This window comes from Centropristis striata, chromosome 2 (assembly GCF_030273125.1).
Source record: "Centropristis striata isolate RG_2023a ecotype Rhode Island chromosome 2, C.striata_1.0, whole genome shotgun sequence".
NCBI lineage: Eukaryota > Metazoa > Chordata > Actinopteri > Perciformes > Serranidae > Centropristis > Centropristis striata.
The window spans coordinates 5,757,714-5,782,030 of NC_081518.1; the positions used below are offsets into that span (position 1 = coordinate 5,757,714).

The following is a 24,317-nucleotide window of genomic DNA, read 5'->3' on the forward strand; positions in this document are numbered from 1 at the left end:
ATGACAACTAAAATAGCTCGTAAGAGTTTAATTGAAGAGCTGATATCTAGACATTTTTCATGGTTTTCTTGATAATAACCCAAATCATGATCAAGAAAACCATGGAAAATGGCAAGATATCAGCTCTTAATTTAAACTCTTAAGAGCTATTTTTGTTGTAATCATTATATTTGTCAAACCAAATGTACCTTTAGTTGTACCAGGCATTAAAATGAACAAGAAATTGAATAAAACAAGGGTGGTCTAATATTTTTTCCTATGACTGTAGTGTTGATACATAAGTCAGTTGAGTGGCTGCACTACTGTTTTTCCTATACATGTATAAATATAACAAAAGGCTTGCTCAGGCAGAAAAAAAAAAAAAAAAAAAAAGACAATTCGAAATGTTCCAGTAGCTCCGCATCTATCTTCTAAAATCAGCAGTTACTCACTCTAAATATTAGATTTATGGTACCAGCTTTGTCCGATCTGATTGAAACAGAACATGTGTGAAATATTTACTGTACATCATCTGGTTAGCCACCATGCTGTGCGTTTTCACATTAAGGTAACCGTTAGATACAGCCTACATAGATATGTGTTTGAATACTTTACGATATATTATGTCAATTAAACATTTATTACTTTTCTTTTATTACAGTACAGCTAAAGAAAAGTGTTTTTTTTAAAAATCAGGTCTGTCTGCTTTTGAAAAGAAGAAAAAACATCCTATTTGTAGCATCATAAATTATCACTATTATACAGCACTACTGCAAAAATACATTTATACACTGTATGCGCTGATACCAGAGCAGCTGGAGTCCAAAGTTTCCAGTTCCAAAATGGTAACAGCAAGCGGCCACAAGCCTCCAATCTGTCAGCCTGTCTGTCAAACATCAGACTCAGGGTGACCCTCCAACAGCAGTTCATGTAACATTAGTTTATGCATTTGTATTGTTAAGTGTTTGGGAATATCTTTAACTTTAAGCCAAATAAACAAGTTTCTCTCATCACACTCACCAGATTCCAGTGTCCTCTGTCATTCAAGATATTGACTTAATGTCCCGCACAATTCTGCCTTTTAAATTCAATCTAAAAAAAATCAAGTCACTTGAAATGAGAAGTGACAGGAGCACGTACCACTTTAGTCTGAATATTGACGTCTCCATATAAAAGACGAAGTTGGTGACAAATGTTGAAGAGTTGAGGCTGTGGCGAGGTCCAAACATCTGTCGCAGGCTGGTCAGAGGCTGCCGATGTTGGGGAAGCTCTTCAGCTTCTCTGGGAAGTCGTCTTTATAGAGCACCGGGTCTGCACGGTGCTCCACCACCTTCAGAGGCATCGTGCCAAAAACTGATGCAAACTTGTTGATGCACTCAGATCTAGGGACAAAAACACAACTTATTTACTATAAAAGCAGGCTGAAAACATGTATGTAATTAGCAGTTTGTGGTTAGTAAAGCTTGCAAATGATCTTGATGGACGAGTGCTTTACCTTTTTACTATTGTAAGGCGTCCATCTTCCTCAAATATTTTTTTTATTGACTGCATTTTACAGGTTTATAGATCAGTTTACTGCCGTGTAGATGACATATCCAGTCACTGATCTTGTATGTTTTTCTTTGCACAGACTAATATGTCTGACTTCAGTTAAATGATGTAATGCATCTAATGTTAAAGAGGTAACTGGAAAGGGAATAATTAAGCGTGGTATTTTTTTTGCTGTATTTCACTGGTGGGTTTTTAAAAATGGAGCAGATTGTTTCAACTGAGTTTTGCAGAAATGTTATGCCACCGCATAAAGCTTGTGATGTTTCGTGCTGCAACAAAACAGGCAAAATTGTTGTTTGCAGTTTACTGTAAACAAGTTTTTCTTGCAATGAGCAGAAACTTGAGAAAATGCAGATATGCTGCTGCAGCATCGGAGCGCAACAACAAACATTTAGATTACAGTTCTTTTTAAGTGATTTTAATAGGTTTAGTATTTGAAGAAAAAACAGATGGAAAACCAAACATAAATAGCTATAACAATATAGCAAAAAACAGAGATTTGCGGTAAACACACACACACAACACAAAATTCTACTGTGCTCATATCACACCAGGCCGTTGTACTTCTGCACATCCCCACATTAATATTTTTCACACTTTCTCATTAGAAAAAAGATATATTGTGCAGATCATTATAGGATCTTTTTTATTTTTCTACTCTATTCAGGTGCTTGACTTTTGAATATGTTTATTATATGCACCAAATGCCACCGCAATAACTTGATTCATACCTCTCCACCATGTGCGTCTGATCCAGGGACAGTCCATCAATGGCGGTGCACTCAGGGCACTTGAACTTCTTCCTGGGGGTCACCTAAACAGAAGCACAACAAAGTCACACCAATAATGACAGCTCACTTTAACTGTTTTGTTAAACCTGATCAGCCCAGACAGACACTAATAAAATGCCCACTCTGATGGAATAAGTCAGTGACATCCTATAACAAGCACCTGTCAAGCACAGCATGCAGAAAAAAATATCTGAATTGTCACAAGTGGAGTTGTAGAGATATATGATTTATTGCTGTTCTCTGTCTAACCTCCATCACATCTACACCCCCTCACATGCCAGCACCAAACGCTCCCAACCTGTGAATGTATGTGTGTGTAGAAGAGAGAGACACACACAGAGAGGGGAAACTGAATGGGTTTGTTGGAGGGGATGGGGGTTTTTTGGGTTTTTTTTTTTAACCCAAATTCCAAATTTCAACCCTAGAGAATATTGGAGGATTTTACATACTGCCAGAATGTGTAAAAAAAAAACATACGAAAGTAATATTTTGAGAAAAAAGTTTACGAGATTAAAGTGGCAAATCTACAAGAAAAAAATGCGTAGATTTATGAGATTTAAAGTGGTGAATCTGGGAGAAAAAAGTTGCTTTTTCCCCACTTTTTTCTTGTAAATCTGCAACTTTTTTCACGCAGATTTGCCACTTTAAATCTCTTAAATCTGCGACCTTTTTCCTTGTAGATTTGCCACTTTAATCTAGTAAATTTGCAACTTTTTTTCTCAAAATATTACCTGAAGTTACCAAATATAGTTCCTTGCCTGATAAAGGGTTAAGAACCTGATGGATATCTGGTGGGAGTGTGTGTGTGCAGGCGTAGGGAAGTGTGCAGCTTGTGATTTGATGGCAGGGTGTGCGTGAGCCCCGGTTTGCTTAGGAAAACATACTCAGAGGGGGAGTGCCAGTGAGTGACACCCAGATAAGGGAGGTTAAGGCTCGGCTTTAGCCCGGGCCCCTGCACCTGGGCAGTGTGATGAGGAGGGGGGAGAGGAGGTGAAGTGGAAGGGTGAGAGCTGATCAAACCCAGAGATGCTGGTCCGCTCTGTCAGGCTTCAGCCTCCCCCGAAAAAGCTTAAAGCAGCCAGAAAGGTCGCAGCTATGAACGTACCTTTATGGGGGCCTTGCCCGTGATGTTAGCCACCAGGAAGTTCATGGCGATATCTTCACAGTTCATGTGAGCGTCCACCCAGTTCTTGATGTCTCCAGGCATCTTGTATGTGTACAAATAGTTGAAGTACTGGAATGCAAAAGAAGATTCACGAAAACAAATGATTACTAGGCGTCACATAGATATACTGCAGACTCATTATGTACAATAATGCAGACACTGCTTGACATGGTGACCTAAGAGTATGTAGGAGGAACCACTGCACTGGAAGTTGCTTTGAACTTAAGTGAGTGCGTGAGCTTATAAGTAGAAGTGAGATAACCTCGCTCTACCTATGACACTCTGCTCGTCCATCACTGTAATCTTCGTTCCTGAAGTCCTACGCACACCCAAAACAGGGGTGTCTACAGGAAATTCTCAAATACAGGGTTCGTACACTTTAGCAGTGGTCAAATTCAAGCATTTTTCAAGGACTTTCAGGGTGAATTTTAAAGCTTTTCCAGTATCTTACACCTGTTGTAAACTGCATGTTTTAGATGAGTACTTACATACTAAAAGGGGGAGATTTCACTGAACCATACCAACAGCGATGGTATTACACTTTTAGGAGGAACAATCTTCATTTCAGATAGGCTACTAATTATTTTTTACATTGAACATGTGATTATCTATAGTCTACAGATGGATATAGTCAGATTGCAAGATAAATACAGTAAGAATTTCAAGCATTTACAAGCACTTTATCCAAAATCAAAGCACTGTTTAAACCTTGAAAATACAACATTTAAATGTAAACATTTTCAAGGATTTCAAGCACTCGTACGAACCCTGCAAATCTTTTCTGCAAGCTTCATTCTTTATTTGATTTCCACATATAATGGAGAATTTCCTTTGTCAAAATTAGGTTTGTGTGCATCATTACTTAGCAAAAGTCCTGCCATGAGTATGAGTCGCTCTAAGTGAAATGTGTGTGAAAGAGGCAGATCAGCTAGAACTAGTTAATCTGAAGCTTTACCTTGTGGTAGAAGGCGGCTCCAGTTAGAACCATGGACACCTCGTTGGTCCACTCCGACTCATACTTCCACTTCCCCATTTCATGGTCCCAGAGGTGCAGCCGGCCTGGGTAACCCACCAGCCTGTCTGGAAACTCTCTCCATACCTGCAGCAGGACAGGAAACAGATTGTCAAACATATTTTCAGATGAACTGAATAAGAGGTGAAGACTTGAACATGAATGATCGGGGGTGTTCTTTAGTATTAAATATTTAGTCTTCAAGTATTTTTGTCTTCGCCAACAATAACAACTGAGAGTAGCTTTATGATTGGCTGAGGCTTGATACCAGCAGCCAGTCCGATGATCTGGTCCGACAGACAGCTTCTCCATCCTGCCTGTAATTCCATGTAATTATCCTTAAACTGAGCACAATTTTATTAAATGGCTTCTAAATGGATTCAGGTGAGTGGTGCCGGGCTGAGTGGGGCCCGGCAGGTATGTGTGCATGGAAAGCATCAGCTCTAGACCTGTCATCATTCTTCACACATCAAACACATCCAGCAGGCAGTCAAATCCTCAACTAGTGGAGAATGAGACTGTAATCTCCCTGAATGACTTTAAACTCTGGGATCAACTTGAAATGGTTCCCTGCAGTACGTGCCGTCAGAGAAAAGATGGGAAAGTATGGTCAAGGTTACGTTTTTTTAAAGTTTTTTTTAAATGGGGATCTTTTTCTCACCTCGTAGCCAAACTGCAGTTCATCAGATGTCAGCATGATGATGTCATCATCGATAGCGAGCACCGCTTCTGTCTCGATCTCGTCGTAGGGGAAGAAACGGTTACTCAACTTGTTCTCTTTGGTTCTCACGACTTTGAGAGGAACACCGATCTTCGGCCAAAGAGACTCTGCCAGGAGGAAAAGGAGAATAGTATGATAATGGTAACCACATTTCTAGTTTATAGCTTAGCTTCTCAAATGCAAAAATCTGCTGGTTTTATTCATCTTATATTGAAAGTAAGTTAAATATCTTTGGATTGTGAGGATGTGACCTCAAGGAAACTGATTCATTAACTAGAAATGAATCAATCAATTAAGAAAAGTATCTGCAAATTAGTTAATTGAAAATAATTGTTAGTTGCAGACCTATATAGATACCTATACAAATTATATGACATATAATACATTTTTTAAGATTGACCAAAAATTATAAACATTGCACAGTCAGTGTTTAAAGATGAGTGAGGAATTATGATGTCATTTACCACTGACAGAGATATTTGAAGTCTGTCCTGCCAGTGGAAAACAGTGCTCTGGGAGTTTAACTTCATCCACTGACTCGTATCGCTACGCTAACCTCAAGCACGTGCAAAACTAACCACACTACAATTCTTCATGAGGCAGACGAACAAAGTGTTTTTTCAGGGGAGCGTTTCAAAGATCTTGGGCAGTGTCCATGGCACGGACTATGGCACAGACAGATCACAGAGAATGTGTCCCCTCATTAATGGGGTAACTGGTGCCTGGCAGACTATAAGAAGAGCTCCAGGACCTCCTAACCACGTCTGAGGTCTCCTGTCAAAAGCTATTGTCAGGAAAACTGCTATGTTAAACGCCCAGAGTTTCTTCTTTCACTCTGTCAATGTTGCTGTCATCCCTTCTTTTATTTCATACGTTGGAAAGAGACAGTAGAAATGAGGGAATTATAGGCTATTATATGAATTTTATAGCTTCAGCCCAACCTTGGCACGGCTCAGAATGCAGACACTGTTAATTCTTCGATGATTTCCTGGATTCCAAAATGCCATGAGCTGGAGAATGAGCCACGCTTTTTCTGCCTGACCCCTTACATTTATTGTGTATTATATTGTCTGTGTGGCAGTTAACCCTCTGGGGTCTAAACCCATTTTGGCCATTTTTGAATACTTTTGATTTTGCCCTTCATGTACCACATAAAAAAAATGTTTACTATACCCATATTTGGTATCCATTTTTCTCACTCATAATATCTTTATCAACATATTGAGTTGAAAAATTATACTATTTATTACAATTAAAAAACACAAATATGCTCAATGAACTGTTTTGCAACTTGAAAATGTAAACATAGGATACAAATATGAACATATGAAAAGGTAAAAATTGAAATATAATAAAACTATATACAAAAAAGTCCCATAAAAACATGTATATTTAGAGGCTTTTTTTCCTTGTTAGCTGTGGGAATTGACACACAGAGCTACACCAACGCTCAAATATTTCGGTACTATCAAATCAAAACTATCATATCTTTGGTTTTCCATGACCTAGGAATGTCAAACAAAAACTGGGAGAAAGTTTCAAGTCTGTACTTTGGAGTGAAGTTGATAGCAGCGCTCCATGTGACCTAGTTTTTGTCACATGATCTGATCATTACGGCACAATCATAGACCCCAGAGAGTTAATATATAAGAGATTGCTCAAAGAACAGATACAAACAATGCAAGTAGGTAAAGACTATTTAAATGAACATAAAGTCATTTTACTCACAAATATTAATTTGCTTCGTCAGAATCCTCTTTAAAAACAATCACAGGAGGAAGCAAAAATAGGAGCCTGTAAACACATCAGATCAAGGCTCGGTGCAAATGGGGAAATCTGCCTTCATATTGGACTGAGCCCCATGAGTCTGACCCGTCAATGGCCCCTTGTTAATTCTAATGGGTCACAAAGCTCCAGCCAGGCGCCGCTGATGCCTCTAATGAAAAGGCAACTCACAGCCACGAGGGAGCACTTCAAAGTCGTCTCATTACTTCATTACATTAGTCAACTCGTACAGCAGCGGGACCGATTTAATTCCTGGTCCAGGACAGTCTGAGTCAAGCAGTCAGTGGGGTGCGATCGGATTAACCCTTATGTACTTAATTGCCATATTAAGGGAAATAACTATAGCGCAAGGTGCAATAAATAACCACTAATAAGAGCTTGCTATGACACATCTATGTTGGACTACAAGTGATGTAAACAGTGATGAAAGACTGAGTGTATATATAATTATTATTATCTTTTAGAAAGCAGCATGAACCTTCTTATTTTTGATGAAAATCTGCTGCACTCACCCTCAGGAGGACTCTTGTTCTGGTTATTCCACACCACCAGCAGCTTGGCCAAGCTCGGCACTTTGGAGATTTCTGTGATGACGCGGAAAAGACTTTCAACGCGATCGTAGGTCAGCACCACTGCTGTGAACCCAGGTGCTCGTGGAGGGATAAGTGGCAAGAACAGAGGGCTGTTCACACTGGACCACTTCTACAAAAGAAAGGAAACAAAACAAAAAAGGCACAAACATCAATTTTCATTCATTCTTTTTCATTTTTTATGAAAAGCTACTGTAGAGCTTGCCTCATGTCTTCTGTGGTAACCCCATCTGTCATGTTTTCCATGATTTAATACACTATAATAATGCTTCACTGGACAGTGAGGTCACCTGAAGTAATTTCCAGATTATGGTTTTTATTATGGAGCAAAAATCATCCAGTAATGTCTCTCAGGGGCTAACAGAGGCAGAGCACAGAGTGCCAGAAGCTTCCAGTCAGAACGCCAAGGAAACCCTACACAAGCAGCAACGGAGAAGTACAAAACTGACCAGGAAAGAGTTTGCAAACAACACAGACTGGCTATTGTCTTTACTCTAGTATCTACTGCTCTTTTGATGTTATTATGATGAGGTCTTCTGGGATGCAGGAGAAATAAGACAGGGATAGAGAAAAGGAACATTTGTGGATGGTAACAACAAGAAATGTCTGTCTAACATCAATGTTGAACTTGGCTTTTCTTTCCTTGTTTCTCTTTTTAATGGATTATGAACCCTGAGAGCTGACTCCAGCTTAAATCAAGTGACACAGGAGAGTTTTCTGATGGTCTGTGTGTACTAAGGTGACACCAAACGAGAGATAACTAGTGTAGTCAGTGTGCAAAGAATAATCTTTTTGTTTACAAAGGTTGCTATCTCAAGTGAAATAAGTGACAAACCATGATCTTTTATTTGCAAGCATGTGCTACTCTACGACCAGCAAAGATAGCAGCACCAGTGTGCACTCTTGAAAAACTTCATCAAAGGCTCAAAAAATGTTCCAGCCTGGTTAAAAAGACAGTCTGAGAAGCACAAAGAGAGCATATCTAACACAGTAAATCTGTGGGCTTCTTGAAGTACATATAAACCCTGTTTCTCCTCTGTGCCCAGGTGGCCACACAGTGATTATGTGGCTCCTTCCACAGCATCGACACAAGTCTGTCAACAGAGACACCGCCGCTGCCTTTTGCACAACATCAGTCGCTCTTCTTCCAATAAAAATTCACTTTACTGGCAAGTGGAAACTTCCTTGTGGTCATTCACACGTTGTCAAACAAGCGGAGGGGGGAAATAATTAAACTAACACATAGACGCAGCACAGATGCATTTAAGACGAATAAAAGAGGTGAGAGACCACTTAAGCCATTTGTCAAACTGAATAAATTAGATGAAAAGAAAGCCACAGCTCATTTTGCAACCAACAGATCTGAAGGAGTTAATGTGTTTTTTACACTAAATAGAATTTTATTTGGTTATTTGAACTGCTTCAGTGGTTCTGCATTAATCATAGGGGAGTGTAGATTATAGAAAGATAAAATAAAGAACTTCCATGTAAAATGCCTTTATCCGTCTGTCCTGTCTGTTTATCTGCAGAAACACATGCTGTTTATGCTAAATTATAGAAATGTAGGGCTGGGTATATATATATATATATATATATATATATATATATATATATATATATATATATTTTTAGGTAATTTGGACGAAGCTCTGATAGTATATCTGAAGTATAAAGGCATTGTTTTGGAGTATGGAATATACAAAATAGGCTTACCATGTACTTTTTTTAAACTAAATTATCAGAAAACATGCTACATATTGTGATATATATAGTTATCGAGATATGAAATGGAGAAAAAAAAAGAAGAAAAAAAAAACTTTTAATTTCTTGCTGAACAGTGCAAACAAAGTTTCAACACAAGAAAATGCACAATCCATCAGTGACAGTTTTTATTATTATTTTGGCTCTACTTCAGCATATCTGGTTTTTGGAAGAAAATTATGTTTAAGAGCAGACTTTTTAGTATTAAGGGTATTTAAAATGATTCACATCCATAGTCGATGAAAAATTGTAGCCTTTTTTTAACCTTTGGGGGACCATGTCTTATACATTTACAGTAGATTGTAAATCAGATGTGAATGTAAAAACTATCAAAATAAAGTTGAAAGTCAAGACTCATAGCAGTTCTTTCATTTTAAACCGAAACATGTTGGAAAACAGAGTCGAAACAAAAATGTTCAAATACTTAAGCTCTGCACTGTAACTTTTAAACAAGATAGTGATCAGTTAAGACTTTCAGGTGCCAATCACCACAACGTTTTTTGAAACTATGAGCTGGCTCAATTCTTGTAATCTAGAAACGCTACGAGTATGCCTACTACCAACTCCACCAAAACAAAAAGCAGCTTGTGCCTTATTCTGAACCCCCTCCCCTTCCAAAGGCACCAGAAATCCTGGGAAATGTGCTTTCAATTACCAGCCTAAAGACTACAGGAGGAGAGGGGGAAAAACGTCTGCCTGATTTATTTAGTGCTCTGTGCAAGTTCTTCTCACCATCCATTCACTGAATCCATCGAGAAAACACTTCATCTCCCATCTCAGGCAGGAATGGCAAAAGGTCTGTACCCCGACACAATTAACCTCCTCTGGGTCTGAACAAACCTCGAGACCGGAGTGATACTGATAGATTGGACTGGGGGTTGGACACTCTGACAAAACATTTTGACATAAGTGGGCGACGTCAAGTGGACCTGCTGATTAACAAGCTACCTGCTCAGAGGAAAACAGGCAACCACGGTCAGCTTGACTGTAAGCCTATTAGTCCTGAACGACTGAACAGATTTGAGCTGATATAACAACAAACATCAGAAAACACGTTTCATAACCGCCGTTTGTTTACACCAATGCAACCTGATTGTGACTGCCACCTCTCTGATCTTAGCATGCCAATGGATCTACTTACACTGGGATAGTTGTAGACATTTGACACATGCAAAGACATTATTATGCATCCACACGCTTGCTCACATGCACACGCCTCTACCCCACAGGCTGAGGATGGAGGAGACTCCAGATCAGACCGGGCTGATTAACAACTCCTGAGAGATGGCCGCCCAGCCAAGCTGTCTGCAGCCACAACCTCCCACAACCACAGAGATGCTCAACACACACACCATTCTTCACATCGAGCGTACTCTCTACAAACACAATGACTCAGACATGCAGGAACTTATTTTTCACCACAACGGAGGCATCCTCCTAGAGCAGAACTGCTGACACAAACTGGCTGCCTCAGAGCTGGCTGGGTGTATACCAAACTGTGAAGCGCAGCATGTGTGGCGCTTCAGAAAGAGAAAAGGCCTCAACTGTCACTCTGCCATGGAGGCTTTGATTTACAAGGCACAGGAGAGAGGGGAAGCTTATGTGACACTGTGAGCGTATGTATGGTCAAAGCTCCATTCTGGATGGGTTTCATTCAGATGTCTGCAATAAAAGACTTCTAGGAATACAACAGAGTGCCTTAGCACAGTAGAGCACAGACTGTCTAGATTATAGAGCTGCATGCTGGAAGAAATAAAGCAAAATATGAAACAACAACAGCCTTGTTTCCATTAAAGTTGAAGCGAATTTTGAAGCGAAATGTTGAAATGCTGTATTAAATAAAATGTGAATAAGGGACGTTTCCATCAACTGGTTTAAAGCGAATAAACAATGGTTTGTTGATGGAAACCAGGCTAGTGATACCAGGTCAGGACACAAAATAATAAACTTGCTCAATGGCTAAAAGTAACTAATACCTGCAAAGTACACATCAAAATCAAGTCCAGACAGTTACATACCACCACAGGTGGATTGTTCCATTGCTCGTAGGTTCGTGCAGCATACGGGTAGATGCGGTCATTGATGATCTGGAGCGTTGTCAAGCCAATTGCCTTCATGGAGCTGAAGTAGGCCTCCCAGAACCAGCGTGCCTGTGGACAAACGGACAGACAGATTTCTTCAAATGTAGCCACAAAAATAAAAATTGGCAAAGACAAACTTAGAGGTTCAATACTGCACTTTGCATTTAACAAAAAGTATGCCAACCAAACACACTCTTTCTAGTCATCTTTCAAAGACATTCGCTTTACAGATGTAACATCACAGAATTGAATGTTTACATTGAATATTGAACATTGAATAAAAAATGTATGTCATTAATGGAACATGCTGCATACAAGTGTAACAAAACCCAGATTTTGTTTCTAGAATTAGTCTTTATGATGAACATTTTTACGAAAAAGTAACAGAATGATTCACATAGACAACAATATTTGACCTTAACTTAAACAAGATAGTATTTTGTGAAATTGTTGGCATGTTGTAATTGCCTTTAACAAGGAGGTTATGTTTTTGTTTTTTATTTGTTTGTTAGTAGGATTATGGAATAAAACTACCAGCCAATTTGAATGAAACATGGTGGAAGGGTGCAGCATGGGCCTAGAAATAACCCACTAAATTTGGGAGGGGATCTGAATCATGGGGTGGATACACTACTTATTTTTCACTTTTGTTAACATTGATAGATAGAGCGTACTGGTGGTGGAGGGCGGCGTACTCCAAATGCCTCTCTAGTTTGTTACAAAACTGTTTTTGTATTTCTATTCTCATTTTTTGTGCTTCAGAGTGCAGTCCCTACATGACAGACTATGACACCAGCGTGAAGTCATTGTTGTAAAATCCAGATTTCTCCCCCGTGTCCAAGTCTTTAAACACAATCTTGTAGCCCTCTCCAACCTCCTGACCTTAAAAAACTTTTTTTGAAGCTCTCTAAAATCTCTTTTGACTGTGCCTGCTTTGCTTCAACAGATCTCTGATGTGAAAAGCAGACTGTAATGATAACTGAACTCTTAACCTACATCTTTATGTTATCACATAGGCTGCTTGAATACTCATCTCCTCCCGGCCTCATTCAAATGTTTTCAGACTGCAAAGATAGAAAAGAATACCTGAATATTGACATTGATTATTCAGATAGTTTGTTCAAGCTCTGACTGTGTAGAAAAAACAAATTCAAAGATAAAAATGATTAAAATTCTGTCGGGTTCATGAACTCTTACACTTGTATAGCATGAAACATGAGAGTGACATGGTCCTGCTACCGACCATGACATGTCTAGCCTTCTTGCCTCCTGCAGGCTCCTATTCTAGTTAGAAACTTCAAGGGACAGTTCAGAGGAGAGAGAACCCTATAAGAGTTAATGAAGCTTCAAACAACACTGTCTCCTGCCAGGAGGCACCATGTTACACTGACTAACTCCACCCCAAAGCTCCTCAATGACACACAATTCTGGAGAAGCCATTTGGAATATTTGTGTGTTTGTGTGTTAAGCTCTGATCTAACTTTCTTTCTCTCCCTATTACAATGCACCAATGTGTATTATTAGCTAATGTGTACCCCAAACAAAGACGATCTATAGTGGCACGTGAACATGTGACTCTTGCCTAAATCACCCAGTCAGGAGATGTACAACAACACAAAAACATCATTTATTTTTATAGAGGGGGTGAGGAGAATCCAAAAAGACTTTCTAATCTCAGGGGGGAATCCCAACGGCCCATAAATCAGCCAGTGATGAAAGTTTCTTTTCCGACTGGGGGGAGGCAGAAAGCAAACTGTGCTGGCCCAAGGGCCCATACCACCACCCTCCGCCCTCTCCCAGCGCCTGCAGGAATTTTTATGAGCATGGAAGAAGAGACAGCGCTGCAAGAAGAGAAACCTTTTACTCCATCTTCCAACTGCAGCATCTAGTCTTTAGTCTACACTCTGTTTCTGTTTGTTTTACTGACAAATAAAGATGTGGAGCAACAAATATAACAACTCTGACAACCTGTAACTATAATTTTGCAAATATGTAAAAATAACGCAAGCAATCTCAAGAGAGTCAGGTCCAAAATATATTCGTCTGTGAGTCAGTCATCCGATGTAACGCTTGGTTAAAACTGAATTATCTCCTAATTTCCTTTTAGTTTAGAGTTCCCCAGCATCTCGCACTCCTTTGTTGTTTAAGATCATTAAAATAAAAGGTCAAATGGATGATCGGAAACAGTTTATATTACAGTAGTCTGCATCACTTTGTTTAACTCAGAGGAAGTTGTCAAGTGCCTGACAGATGATTCAACCTATAGAGCAGAATTGGCAGCCAGTGAGCTGTGGACAGAACCAGGCAATCATTAGCGTTTCTGACATAATCAGAAACAGCAGTGAAACAAAGTCTGTTTCAATCATGTGAGCTGCTCACTGGGAATATTGTTTTGCTCGAGATTTATTAGCACTTTACTTTTAACTGTGATCAAAACACTTTTACACACACATACTCAAACAGGACTTGTGAATAAATAATAACGTGGTTTCCCAGGTGTAAATCAGTCCTTACTAGAAGGGCTAAAATACAAACAAGCAGGACTCGGGATCTATGGGACTAGGACTTAAGACCAGCAGGTTTCAAGTGGAATTACCATAGACTGTATACACAGTCTTGGTGCCAGTTAGCCCTATTGTTTTCTTTACAAAAATCACGAATAAAGACTGCCACACTGGCAAAAGTTCAGTTGTGGAATGTAAGTAAATACATTTACTCAAAAACTGTACTTAAGTACAATTTTAGGTAGTTGTTGTCTACATCAGTATTTCCATTTTGTATCTCACCTACAACATAGTTGAATGTTGTACTTTTTACTCCACTATATTTGTTTGACAGCTTTAGTTACCAGATGCTTTTTTCAGATTCATTTTAATACAATACAAAACAATTATTTATATAGCATTTTATACAAGTATGCAAGCCAAAGTGCTTCACAGAGGATGAAAACTAAATAATACAAAATCAATAAAACGTTTGCAAAAAGTATATTTTAATGCACATATACTTACGTACTGTAAGTAAAACTTTTAAAGTGGGGCTTTTCCTTGTAACAGAGGATTTCTACACTGTGCTATTACTACTTTTACTTGCATATTAACTTGATATTGAGTTCACTCATTTGTAGTGTGTAACAGTTGTAATTTTCTGTTTGAATGGCCAGGTCACTCTTGAAAGAGAGATTAGTCTCAATAATATATTTATGCAATATATAAATAAAACATCTGATTATTAGTTATTGAACATTCTTCAGTGAAACACAGAGGCACACCATGGGACTACTTACACTTTGGATTTCACATTTAACTTTTGGCAGTGTAGTTTAGATAACTTCTGAATTTAAGAAGGGAAAGGAAATGAATAAGAAGCTTTTGGAGGAACTTCGTTATTAGTTCAAGGGAAATAAATCTGCAACTCTTGATTAAGGAGCTGTTATTTCATTTTTGACTGACTAAAACATCACTGAAACCTGTCAAAATTCTGACTGACTGTTCAGTCTGATGGGATGCATGTAAAAAAAAAAAGACTGAAGATAAGCAGACGACATATAAGGGAGAGAGGCGTAGGCTGACTGGACATATTCTATCAATCAGCTGCAGCCAGTGCACTTTTTGCATGGTGGACAGGGAGGGTCAACAAACTGAAAGAAAAAGCTGGTTGAAGCTCAATACCAAGGCAGAAATAAAGGAAAGAACAACTAAGTTGAACTCCATCTCTAGAAATAAGTCCCTCCTTCCATCCTATGTATTCTAATCTAATAAAAGAATTGATTTGGCTGGGTTAATCTAATAAAGGTCTGTAGTGTATGAGTCCTATTTTGAGGGTATGACCCAAACTAGGCTCATGGAAGTCAGTACATAAACATGGGCTCAGCAGTCTCAGTTGAGCACTGTTAACATCTCACAGCTGTTTAGTATGTGGCCTTTTAAAATGTGACCTAAATGGATGCTATTACATCATCTCAAATTTGAAAATGAGTTCAGCTGACTACTGATGGAAGCTCAACAGTAGTCTATCACAATTTGACCTGGTCTCTAATAAGACATGCTCCTTAAGTTAATCAAATGCTCTGTCACTGCACATGAACTAAAACTGTGCCGATTACGCATGTTTCTCTGCTGTGTTCAAGAAAAAAAACATAAATATTTGTGTGAACTAAAAACACAGTTGACCTGCCAAACGGCAGTTAATGAATAACAAAGCTTTGGTTAATCAGCTTTGGTAAATCAACCTTTTAATCTCTGTACAAAAGCAATCAACCCAAACAATCAATCTTTACCAATGGATTTTCTTCAGAGCATCTGTTTTATGTTGTTGATATCACAGATAGTCAGAGAAGCCTCCAACTCTTAAAAGGAGTAACTACAACTTATGTCGACAAACGCCTTCAACTATAATAAAGAAGTGAAGTATGAGTTGTTCTTTATGTGGTATTTCCTTTGAGGTAAGTATGCATTTCCTCTTCATATCTTTACATTTTGTAAGAACTAAAGTCAGAGCACATGGGAACATTGACAGACACACTATGAAAGCAAAGGCTGCTGAGCCCTCTGCTGGCCAAACTAAGGAACTGCATCAGTTCAAACACATCAAATAACAAATCAATGTTAAAACTCTTCTAGAATATCTGTTGAGATCGGCTGCACTAATGTGACAAATGCATTTAGATCAGCTTTCCATTTAGTATTACAATTCTGTCCTTGTAGTGTGCTTTGGTTACTTAGGCCAACGTCATGAAGAATTAAATGAGAGCTGCAACAATTAGTCGACTAATCAATAAGTTGATCAATAGAAAATAATAATAGTATTTGTATAACTGATTAATCCTAGTAAGTTTTCATGCAAAAATGTCAGAAAATTATGTTTAAAGTCTCTCAAATATGGAGATTTCCTTCTTTTCTCTGTTTTATATCATATCATACTAAATATCGTTGGGTTTGTACTGACAACTTAAATTCAAAGACATCATCCTTGACTTTGACAAGCCAGACAGACAAATTACACAATTTTTTGACATATTAATAATTTATTTTATTTTATGACCATTCATTACTAATTGATTATTCGAGAGAATAATCAGCTGATTAATCAATGATTTAAAAACAAAGTAATTTGTAACCCTTGAAGCCAAACAAGTAGAATGCAGGCAACTTAATTTCTGCCAATTCTTGTCCTAGAAAATATTGCTTAGAGAAAATTTTGATCACCATTATGTTCACGCAATCTTTAACCACTGCTTACTGTAGGTTAAAAGAAAAATGGTCATAATAATCATATTCCTTTTTCAAAAATGATCTATGTGACCGACAAGACGTCATTCTTAATCTTAAGCTTTTCGTATGGGTTGAGCATGGCCTGTGACCAACACCAAAACAAATCCTATATTGTGGTTTACCGCTAGTTTCAGTAAATTCAGAATAAAATTGCCTCTGTAGAGAAATGTCTCAGACAAGAATCAACTTGCAACCAATTCAATCCATCTGTAGAGCATCAGAGTGGGCAGAGTGGTACTGTGACTAATGGATAATACTATCAGATCTATGCTACCAGGTTAGCTGTGAGCTATACACCCACCCACTGCACCCCCCATCTCATGAGCAAGTCATGTTTTTGAGGTTGTCTGGTGAAATCCAACCCCGAGCCCGTGTCTGAGCCCTCGGCCTAAAACGTCTGTTTGGCCAGTATAATTAGTAAATGGACTAGAGTTGATACAAGGGAATGAGGAGCAGCTGAACTGCTGCACTTCTCTCAAAGCTTCTTTCACTTTTGTTTATTGTGGCTCAATGCAGATATCAAATGGAAAGAGAGAGTGAGCTGCCTTCAGTGCGCTTTACTCAAGCTAAAATCAACACAGTTGAGTCTGCTGAAAGCTTTTTAAAATCTAGGCTGAGCAAAGCTGGAAACTCAAACTTACAAAAAGTGAGGGCGGTATCCAACTTTCTGTCTTTTGCACATCACATTAAATTTGTTTTGACTTCCACTGAATAGGTTCGTTGGTTGATTGAGGTATAGGTACATTTCACACTCTCACCCAACTGACAGCACCTCTGAGCACATTCTGACTTTTTCTAAGTGAATATAAGACGTGTAAAATAAGTTCTGCGGAGAGATGTTTTTCCTTTCGGACATTGTGACTCTTACCTGTCTTTGCATCTCTTCAACTTGTCTGTGAGGAATACTCTTTAGGATGGTGTACATCTCTGACAGCTTCTCCTCTGGAATCACCACAGACGCCCTGTGCAGAAACAGAATTAGTGAACTAAAAACGGCAGACTGTTGAACCATTTGATTGTTTTTCAACTGTTCAGAGACTTAGGCTCACCTTTTCCAGTCAAGTACTTCAGAGAAAGGCAGAATGTAGGAGTCAGCGAGGATGACAGGAACACAGCCAGCCTGCAACACATCACTGAGGGCAGCCTGACCCAAACGGGCCCCCCGCAGGACCACACAGAAGGAAGACTCCTGTAGAGACACATTGGAAGTAAACCATTATGGGGACGTGTGATTTTACACTGTACCGACAAACAATCTAAAACCATTTTCAACCCATTTCAAGGTTAGAAACTTCTTTGAGAACCAAAGAACCAAGAGAAGCATTTAGACCACAAGGAAGCACTTATCAAAGTCCTAGGAACTGGTTTACCAAGAACCGCAGTACTCATCGTTGCTGATTGGTAAAATATAAGCCTGCAGACTGCATAAACATGTACAAATCAACCACTCTGCCTTGTTGTTGTTTGTGGTATAAAAATAAGGATTTGGGATGGTAACTTCTTGTTAAATTTTAAAATCCTGAAAAAAAACAGATTGGATTTTTTGTTGCTAAATCCAGGAGAGTAGTACATTTAATGAGAAAAGTGCATCTGGATACTTTTCATCTTCATCTGAAATAAATAGTTTTTTTTTTTTTTTAAATGGAGTTGTGCGTCTCACCTGCAGGATCTGTGGGTAGTCAAACACCTGCCCCTTGTAGCAGCGTTTTCGTGCAGAGGCAGCACCCTGGGAAAGGTTGCTACATTTATCCAGGAGGAGCAGCGCTTCTCCATTTTCTTCCTTCAAGCGCTCCAGTTCACCACGGTACTCTCGGTGGATGGCAGTTTGAGAAGACAGAATAAAGTAGCGCCGTGGCCTGGGGAAGGAACACATGCATCTGAGTATCATACTTTATATTGTTGACCATAAATTCAATTTAGAAGTCAGTGGTAGGTCATTGTTTTGCAAGTCAAAAGTAAGTTTTTAAGTCTATGCACCCTAGTTCCACATGTTAAGTTTTGAGTCTTAAACAAGTCATAATCTGCTCTTCACCAAATGGCTCCAATTTTAACAGCAGAGCAACAACATATTAAATTTGGAAAACTCATGAACGCCATTTAAAAATGGTTCTCCCTGGTTCTCTGCTGCAACTTGACTGGATGCTGATGACATAACTTCAGTAAAGTGCCTATAATCTGGTTATGATGTTCTACTGAAACAAGATAATGAGGGATAATGTGTGAAATGTGCTCACCCTGGTTGTCTTTCAGGGAGCTCAACATCGGCAGAGAGGGGGCTGTAAACTGGGATGCTGACATCATAGCCTTGTCTGTAGGTCCATGTAGAAAAACCACCTCCAGCCAGCAGCGCTCTGAAACAGATAGACCTGGATTGTAACAATGCTTCAACACTTCAAAAGAGATTAGCAGCAGTGAGATACTTTAAAGCACAAATTCCAATTTAATTAGCTACCTCTGGGAACCTTCGTTAACAACAATGCTGACATGAAGTGACATCAAACAAGGCTCAGTGGCCTGGTTAATATATACCATGTAGTCCACTTGGTGATGAAATGTACTTCGGGTTCTTTTTTTATTCTCAGGCAAGGTGAATATAAAGTGGAACCGTCAGTCACACACCTGGTTCTGATGAGGCTCTGTGCCAAATGGACTCCAGCTGGATGAGCCCAGGAAATTCCTTACAGCTAAAGATAGTGTTCATTGTCTCAAGGCTGTGTTCATAAACCCTTCCATCCTCAACCATCACTCTGGCCTGCCTACAGGACATCTTGAGGCACAAAGGCTCTTTGCTGGTAAATATAACCAGATTTGAAACGTCTTCTCAAGGGCTCTTGATAAATGTTATCTCCATCTTGCTTGTAAATATCTCTTTCATCTTCATCAAATGATCATTCTGCACAATTTGTGAATGACTGCCGTTACGGCAATTGCTACTTAAAGTTGCATAATGCATCGTAGCATGAAAATGAATTTAATCTGTCCTGGAAACAAAAAATACATAAATAAGAAATGAGTTGTCCTTTCGGTTTCTATCTACAAGTGCTGACAGTAATCCTGAACACATTAATCATAACATGCTTCTCTCTTTTCCGTTGTTGTAAATAAAATGTGTACTTTTAGATCATTTTTAAGCATTAGATGTCTGAACTGACTGTAGTAATGCAGAATATCAGTTGAGACACTTTTGATGCTGCCACCATATCCTTTAATCTAAACATAAATGTTTCTGTTCTATATATTTCCTTCCAGATTATCATGAACACATTCTTAAATATTAAAATGTACTGTAGTCACCTGTCTCTGGGCACATCCAAGGCAGTGTTGTAATCTGGAGGGCCTCCAGGTAACATGTTGAAAAGTAGGTGATTCATCCCTTTGTCCCATCTACCAAAATATACACAAGATTAGTGCTGGAAGGACAAATTAATCGACGGATTATTTGATAAGAGAAATTAAATGTTAGTTTTCTGAGCTTACCAATTAATGTTTTGAGTAATTATTATAAAAAATTCTAGTCACTTTACTCAAATGTAAAAAATGTATTGATGTTTTCCACTTCATACCAATGTTTACTAAAAATTAAAGCTGCAAAGACTATTCAATTAATTAACTGATTGTCAGCTATTAAATGAATAGCCAATTGGATAGAGAAATTATCTAGGGAAAAAAAGGGGCATAATTCTCTGATTCCAGCGTATTAAATGTAAATATTTTCTTGCTTCTTTACTCCACTATGACAGTAAAATTTAATTTGAGGAGATTTTTCAGTTTTCTGACATTTTATAGACCAAACAACTACATTATTAATAAAAAAAAAAGGTTGAAAGATTCTTAAAAAAATTAAATAATACTAAAAATATTGAAACCCCTTCTTTTTTTTTTTTCTTGAACAGAAAAGGAACATTCTGGGCTCTTATGACATTTGAGCTGTAACACCAACATATATATGGGAGCAATTTAAGAAAAAGGGGTTCACAAAGAGAAAGACTAGAGAGATCAAGTAAAAGCTACAAACTCTACTACATGGTTGAAACTGACACTGCATTTTGAGGCTCTAATGTAATCACTTACCTGGGTAGCATTGCCAGAGCCTGGGCAGTCTCTCTGATTCGCAGTGAGTTCTGGTTCAGCACATCAATAGATGGAATAAATAAACATGCCCTGGTGACGTCGTCTGTGTAAAAGTCACTGTCAGAGATGGCACTGAGAAGGTCATTGTACTCTCGAGACAGGCCAGTGCTGCTGATTGGAACCCCCAATTCATCTACAAACTTCTGCAGAGGGTAGATGTACACCTAAAAAAAAACAACAATTTTAATGAGTCGTAACCAGCAAAATATTGAATGAATACACTTAATTTGTGTAAGCTGTGAGAGTTGTTTTGAGAGTCAGTTACCTTGATTCTGTTTTTAGGATTGTAGCCGCATCTGTACACGTCAAAACAGGTGTGCATGCGACAGCTGAGGTCTCCCCTCTCAGGAATGGGGCTGGAGACAGGCAGGCGGACCAGAGGTGCGTCATGAACGCTGCGTTTTTCAAGGGTCCAGTCAGCTGCAGACTCAATGGAATGGGGCCAGAACTGAAACATCCCGGTGGCGATGAGTCCGAGCAGCACCACGGAGAAGAGGGTGATGTAGTAAATGCGGTGCTTGGTTTTCATCCGCGGGATGAGAGCAGGGCCCCTCGAGCTGTATTTGCCAGAGGCGTACATGGCTGACACCTCTCTCTCCAACCAGCTACTGTAAACACAGACTTGTGATTTATGACACGGTCTGTAACATTATATTACACAATAAACTAAAAGAAAAGGCCACCTCAGCTCTTAGAAGTCATACATTACCTTTGTTTTGCACACTTGGCATTCTAAACATTTATTAAATCAACAGCTTCCAAGTTGCACAATTTGTATTTGGTTCATTAAACAAAACACTTCCCCCTGTTTTTAATAATCTTTTCTTAACCAATAATCAGTTTCACAATTACCCTACCCGAAAAGATTTACAACTTCGGCCTCCCAAATCACTAACCACCTCATTGCAATTTAGCATTACATAAAGAGGATCCAGGATATGGAACTCACTTCCTCCTTACCTAGTCAACCTTTCTCACTTATCATTTAAAAATTCTCTGAAAAACCTATTACTGTTCAATAACCTATCATAATGCTTGTTTCATTGTTATGTCACTATTATTATGCCCATTATTAGTATTTTTTAATGTTAATAGTGTAGTTCATGTTGTCATAATGTTACTATTGTAGGTAAATTGAATGCCCTTTGCTGTCAACAACATGACAACCGTTATGAAGGGAAAACAGACTACTTTGTAGCCGGTAAAGGTTTTGTGAACGGTTCAGAAATTCTTCCTTGAGCTGTAAAAGTTCAGATGCCAAGGTTTGAATAAGTGCCTTCCTCCCAGTTCTCAGTTACTCAGGGTTGTAAATTTGTCAAGGGTAATGTTAATGTTATTTACCTACCAGTAGTCCCCTGCTTAAAAAAACCCTGCTCTTTAATACATAATATATAATTTTTATATAAAGACGTAATGCTTTATTCCCGAATATGTGAAGAAATAATAATAACTTGCCTTCTTTAAAATACTATGCTTAGTTATAAAGCTAATATGGTGCTGATCTTGGCTGCTTTGTGTTACTTATCAACACTATCCTGTAACATTTAACACCTTCAAGTTTTGGTTATATTCTTTTTTATATACATAGTTCCTTTTCATCACACTGTTAAAATAAACGCCTAAGTCATTTTTGGTCAAAATTGGGGTTTTTTGCCTAAATCATCTCCTCATGACGCCGGCCACCTATGGTTAAATCGCCTACATCCTCAGTTGATGAGATCATGTGATTTTACCCCTTTAAGATAATGGTCTATGTCAAGTGTGTGACTTAAGTGGATTTATTATGCCTAAGTCAAAATAAAAGGCAATTTTTTGAACATGCCTTTGTGACTTAAGCAAGATATGGTAACACTTTATTTTGAAGGTGTCTACATAAGAGTGACATGAGCGTGTCATAAACATAACATGGGATGTGTCATGAACATTAATGACACTTTGAAGTAACATTAATGCTCATGGTACTTGTCATGTCATGTTTCTGAAAGGCTTGTGTGACTCTTATGTAGACACCTTCAAAATAAAGTGTTACCATATCTTGCTTACGTCACAAAGGCATGTTCAAAACATTGCCTATGTCATTTATTTCTCTTAAGTTACATAATTTACACACAGTGTTATTACTATGCCAATAGCCATCCTTTTTGAGTGAAATTATCAATAAATGTCATATGTTACACTGTTGGTGAAGTTTTTTGTGTTTCCTGTAAAACTTGAAAAAATGAGTTAGGCGATTATTTTAACAGGGCGACGTTTTGTTTATTAATGTTGTCATATGTTTCACTAAATGCCAGGAGGTTACGTTATAACCCCCCTGGCGTAGAATACACATATGAAAAGCTTTTGTAATGAATTGTATGTTTTTATGTTTGTGAAACAAAGTTATAATTAAAAAAATATAAAATTAAAATAAATAAAAAAACACGACAACCGTTAACTGTAACAACATAACTATATCTACCAATGACACAACACCAAAATGATGACAATAACGCGAGAGATAAGTCTTACATTTTTTTAAAGTAGCTTTATGGTGAATTACTACGTAAAAGCGATGGAAATGGCTTAAATTAGTAGAGTAGGAAGCTAACTTGGCTAACCGCAGCTAACGTAGCGTTAGTGAGCTAACTTAGGCTCACTAACGTCATCCTGACATCGTTAAACGTTATAAAAACAGTCAAAGGGGGACAATTTAAACGTTATATATATATATGTATTACCTACCGAGACGTCAAACGGATCGGAGTTCAACACTTTGGTCTTAATTCATGGCAACGGTTAGAAAACAGCTAAACACAGTGCTAACGCTAACTTAGCATCTAGCTAGGAAGCGATATTTTTCTTTCCCTAAGGATGACTTGTCCCGCCCTACTCTGCCTCTGATTGGCTGGCCGTGATTTTCTTACCTTCACCTTAACCAATCGTATTCCTTACGCCTCAACCAGTGACCAATCCAAACTGACAAATGCAAAGAGTACAAGCCAATCAGAAGCAGACTAAGGCGGGTCTTGATGGCGGAAGTGAGGCTTTTTTGTTTCTTTGGTGACTCAGAGGTGCTTCCATAGATTTCTATGGGTGCTTCCCTCTGGTGGGCGAGGAGGTGTAGAAGTAGGCTACCAATTTACAATTTAATCAATATTATAGTACAATGATTGTTTTTACTACTTCTACTTGCTATACAGTCATAATTAATAGGTTTGCTTTATTTTAAAGCTTAATTCTTCCCATAGTCTATCTTCCTCTTTTTTCTGTAAATAATAATATAAATTGGAGATATTTTATTTCAATATATAAGTAATGAAATTGTATGTTGATTGACAATGAATTCCCATTTTTTTGGTAAGAATATGTTTATCAGTAATGGATTTATATTTGTATATGACAGAGAGAAAATAGAATAACTATTACATTTATACAAATTTAGGAAAAGTAATTAAAAAAAAATCCAATCAAATCAAAATTACTTTATTTATCCCCGAG

At 38.3% G+C, this 24,317-nt stretch overlaps 1 protein-coding gene across 2 annotated transcripts; it reads right to left on the minus strand.

Annotated features, from left to right (window-relative positions):
* Positions 1-359: 359 nt before the first annotated feature.
* ext2 (exostosin glycosyltransferase 2) lies at positions 360-23,703 on the minus strand. 2 transcript variants are annotated; one of them, XM_059358377.1, is made up of 15 exons: positions 23,562-23,703; positions 21,106-21,448; positions 20,781-21,004; positions 20,004-20,093; positions 18,944-19,060; positions 18,370-18,565; positions 17,759-17,898; positions 17,578-17,671; positions 11,374-11,505; positions 7,517-7,706; positions 5,160-5,326; positions 4,442-4,585; positions 3,427-3,555; positions 2,262-2,344; positions 360-1,361 (listed from the first exon to the last, which is right to left on the minus strand). In XM_059358377.1, the coding sequence occupies exons 2-15, from the start codon at positions 21,418-21,420 to the stop codon at positions 1,223-1,225; spliced, it is 2,160 nt and encodes a 719-aa protein (XP_059214360.1). In that variant the 5' UTR covers positions 21,421-21,448; positions 23,562-23,703; the 3' UTR covers positions 360-1,222. The 2 variants fall into 2 exon arrangements, with proteins under 2 accessions (XP_059214360.1, XP_059214367.1); XM_059358384.1 differs by having other exon boundaries at positions 21,106-21,445; positions 23,562-23,699.
* Positions 23,704-24,317: the final 614 nt, after the last annotated feature.

Excerpts from the sequence above, each read along its gene's own strand:
- ext2 (XM_059358377.1), bottom strand. The coding sequence starts at position 21,420 with ATGTACGCCTCTGGCAAATACAGCTCGAGGGGCCCTGCTCTCATCCCG. Across the intron at positions 19,061-20,003 it reads TTGGATGTGCCCAGAGACAG|AGCGCTGCTGGCTGGAGGTG; the intron begins GTGACTACAGTA and ends TATCTGTTTCAG. Across the intron at positions 17,899-18,369 it reads ACTACCCACAGATCCTGCAG|GAGTCTTCCTTCTGTGTGGT; the intron begins GTGAGACGCACA and ends GTGTCTCTACAG.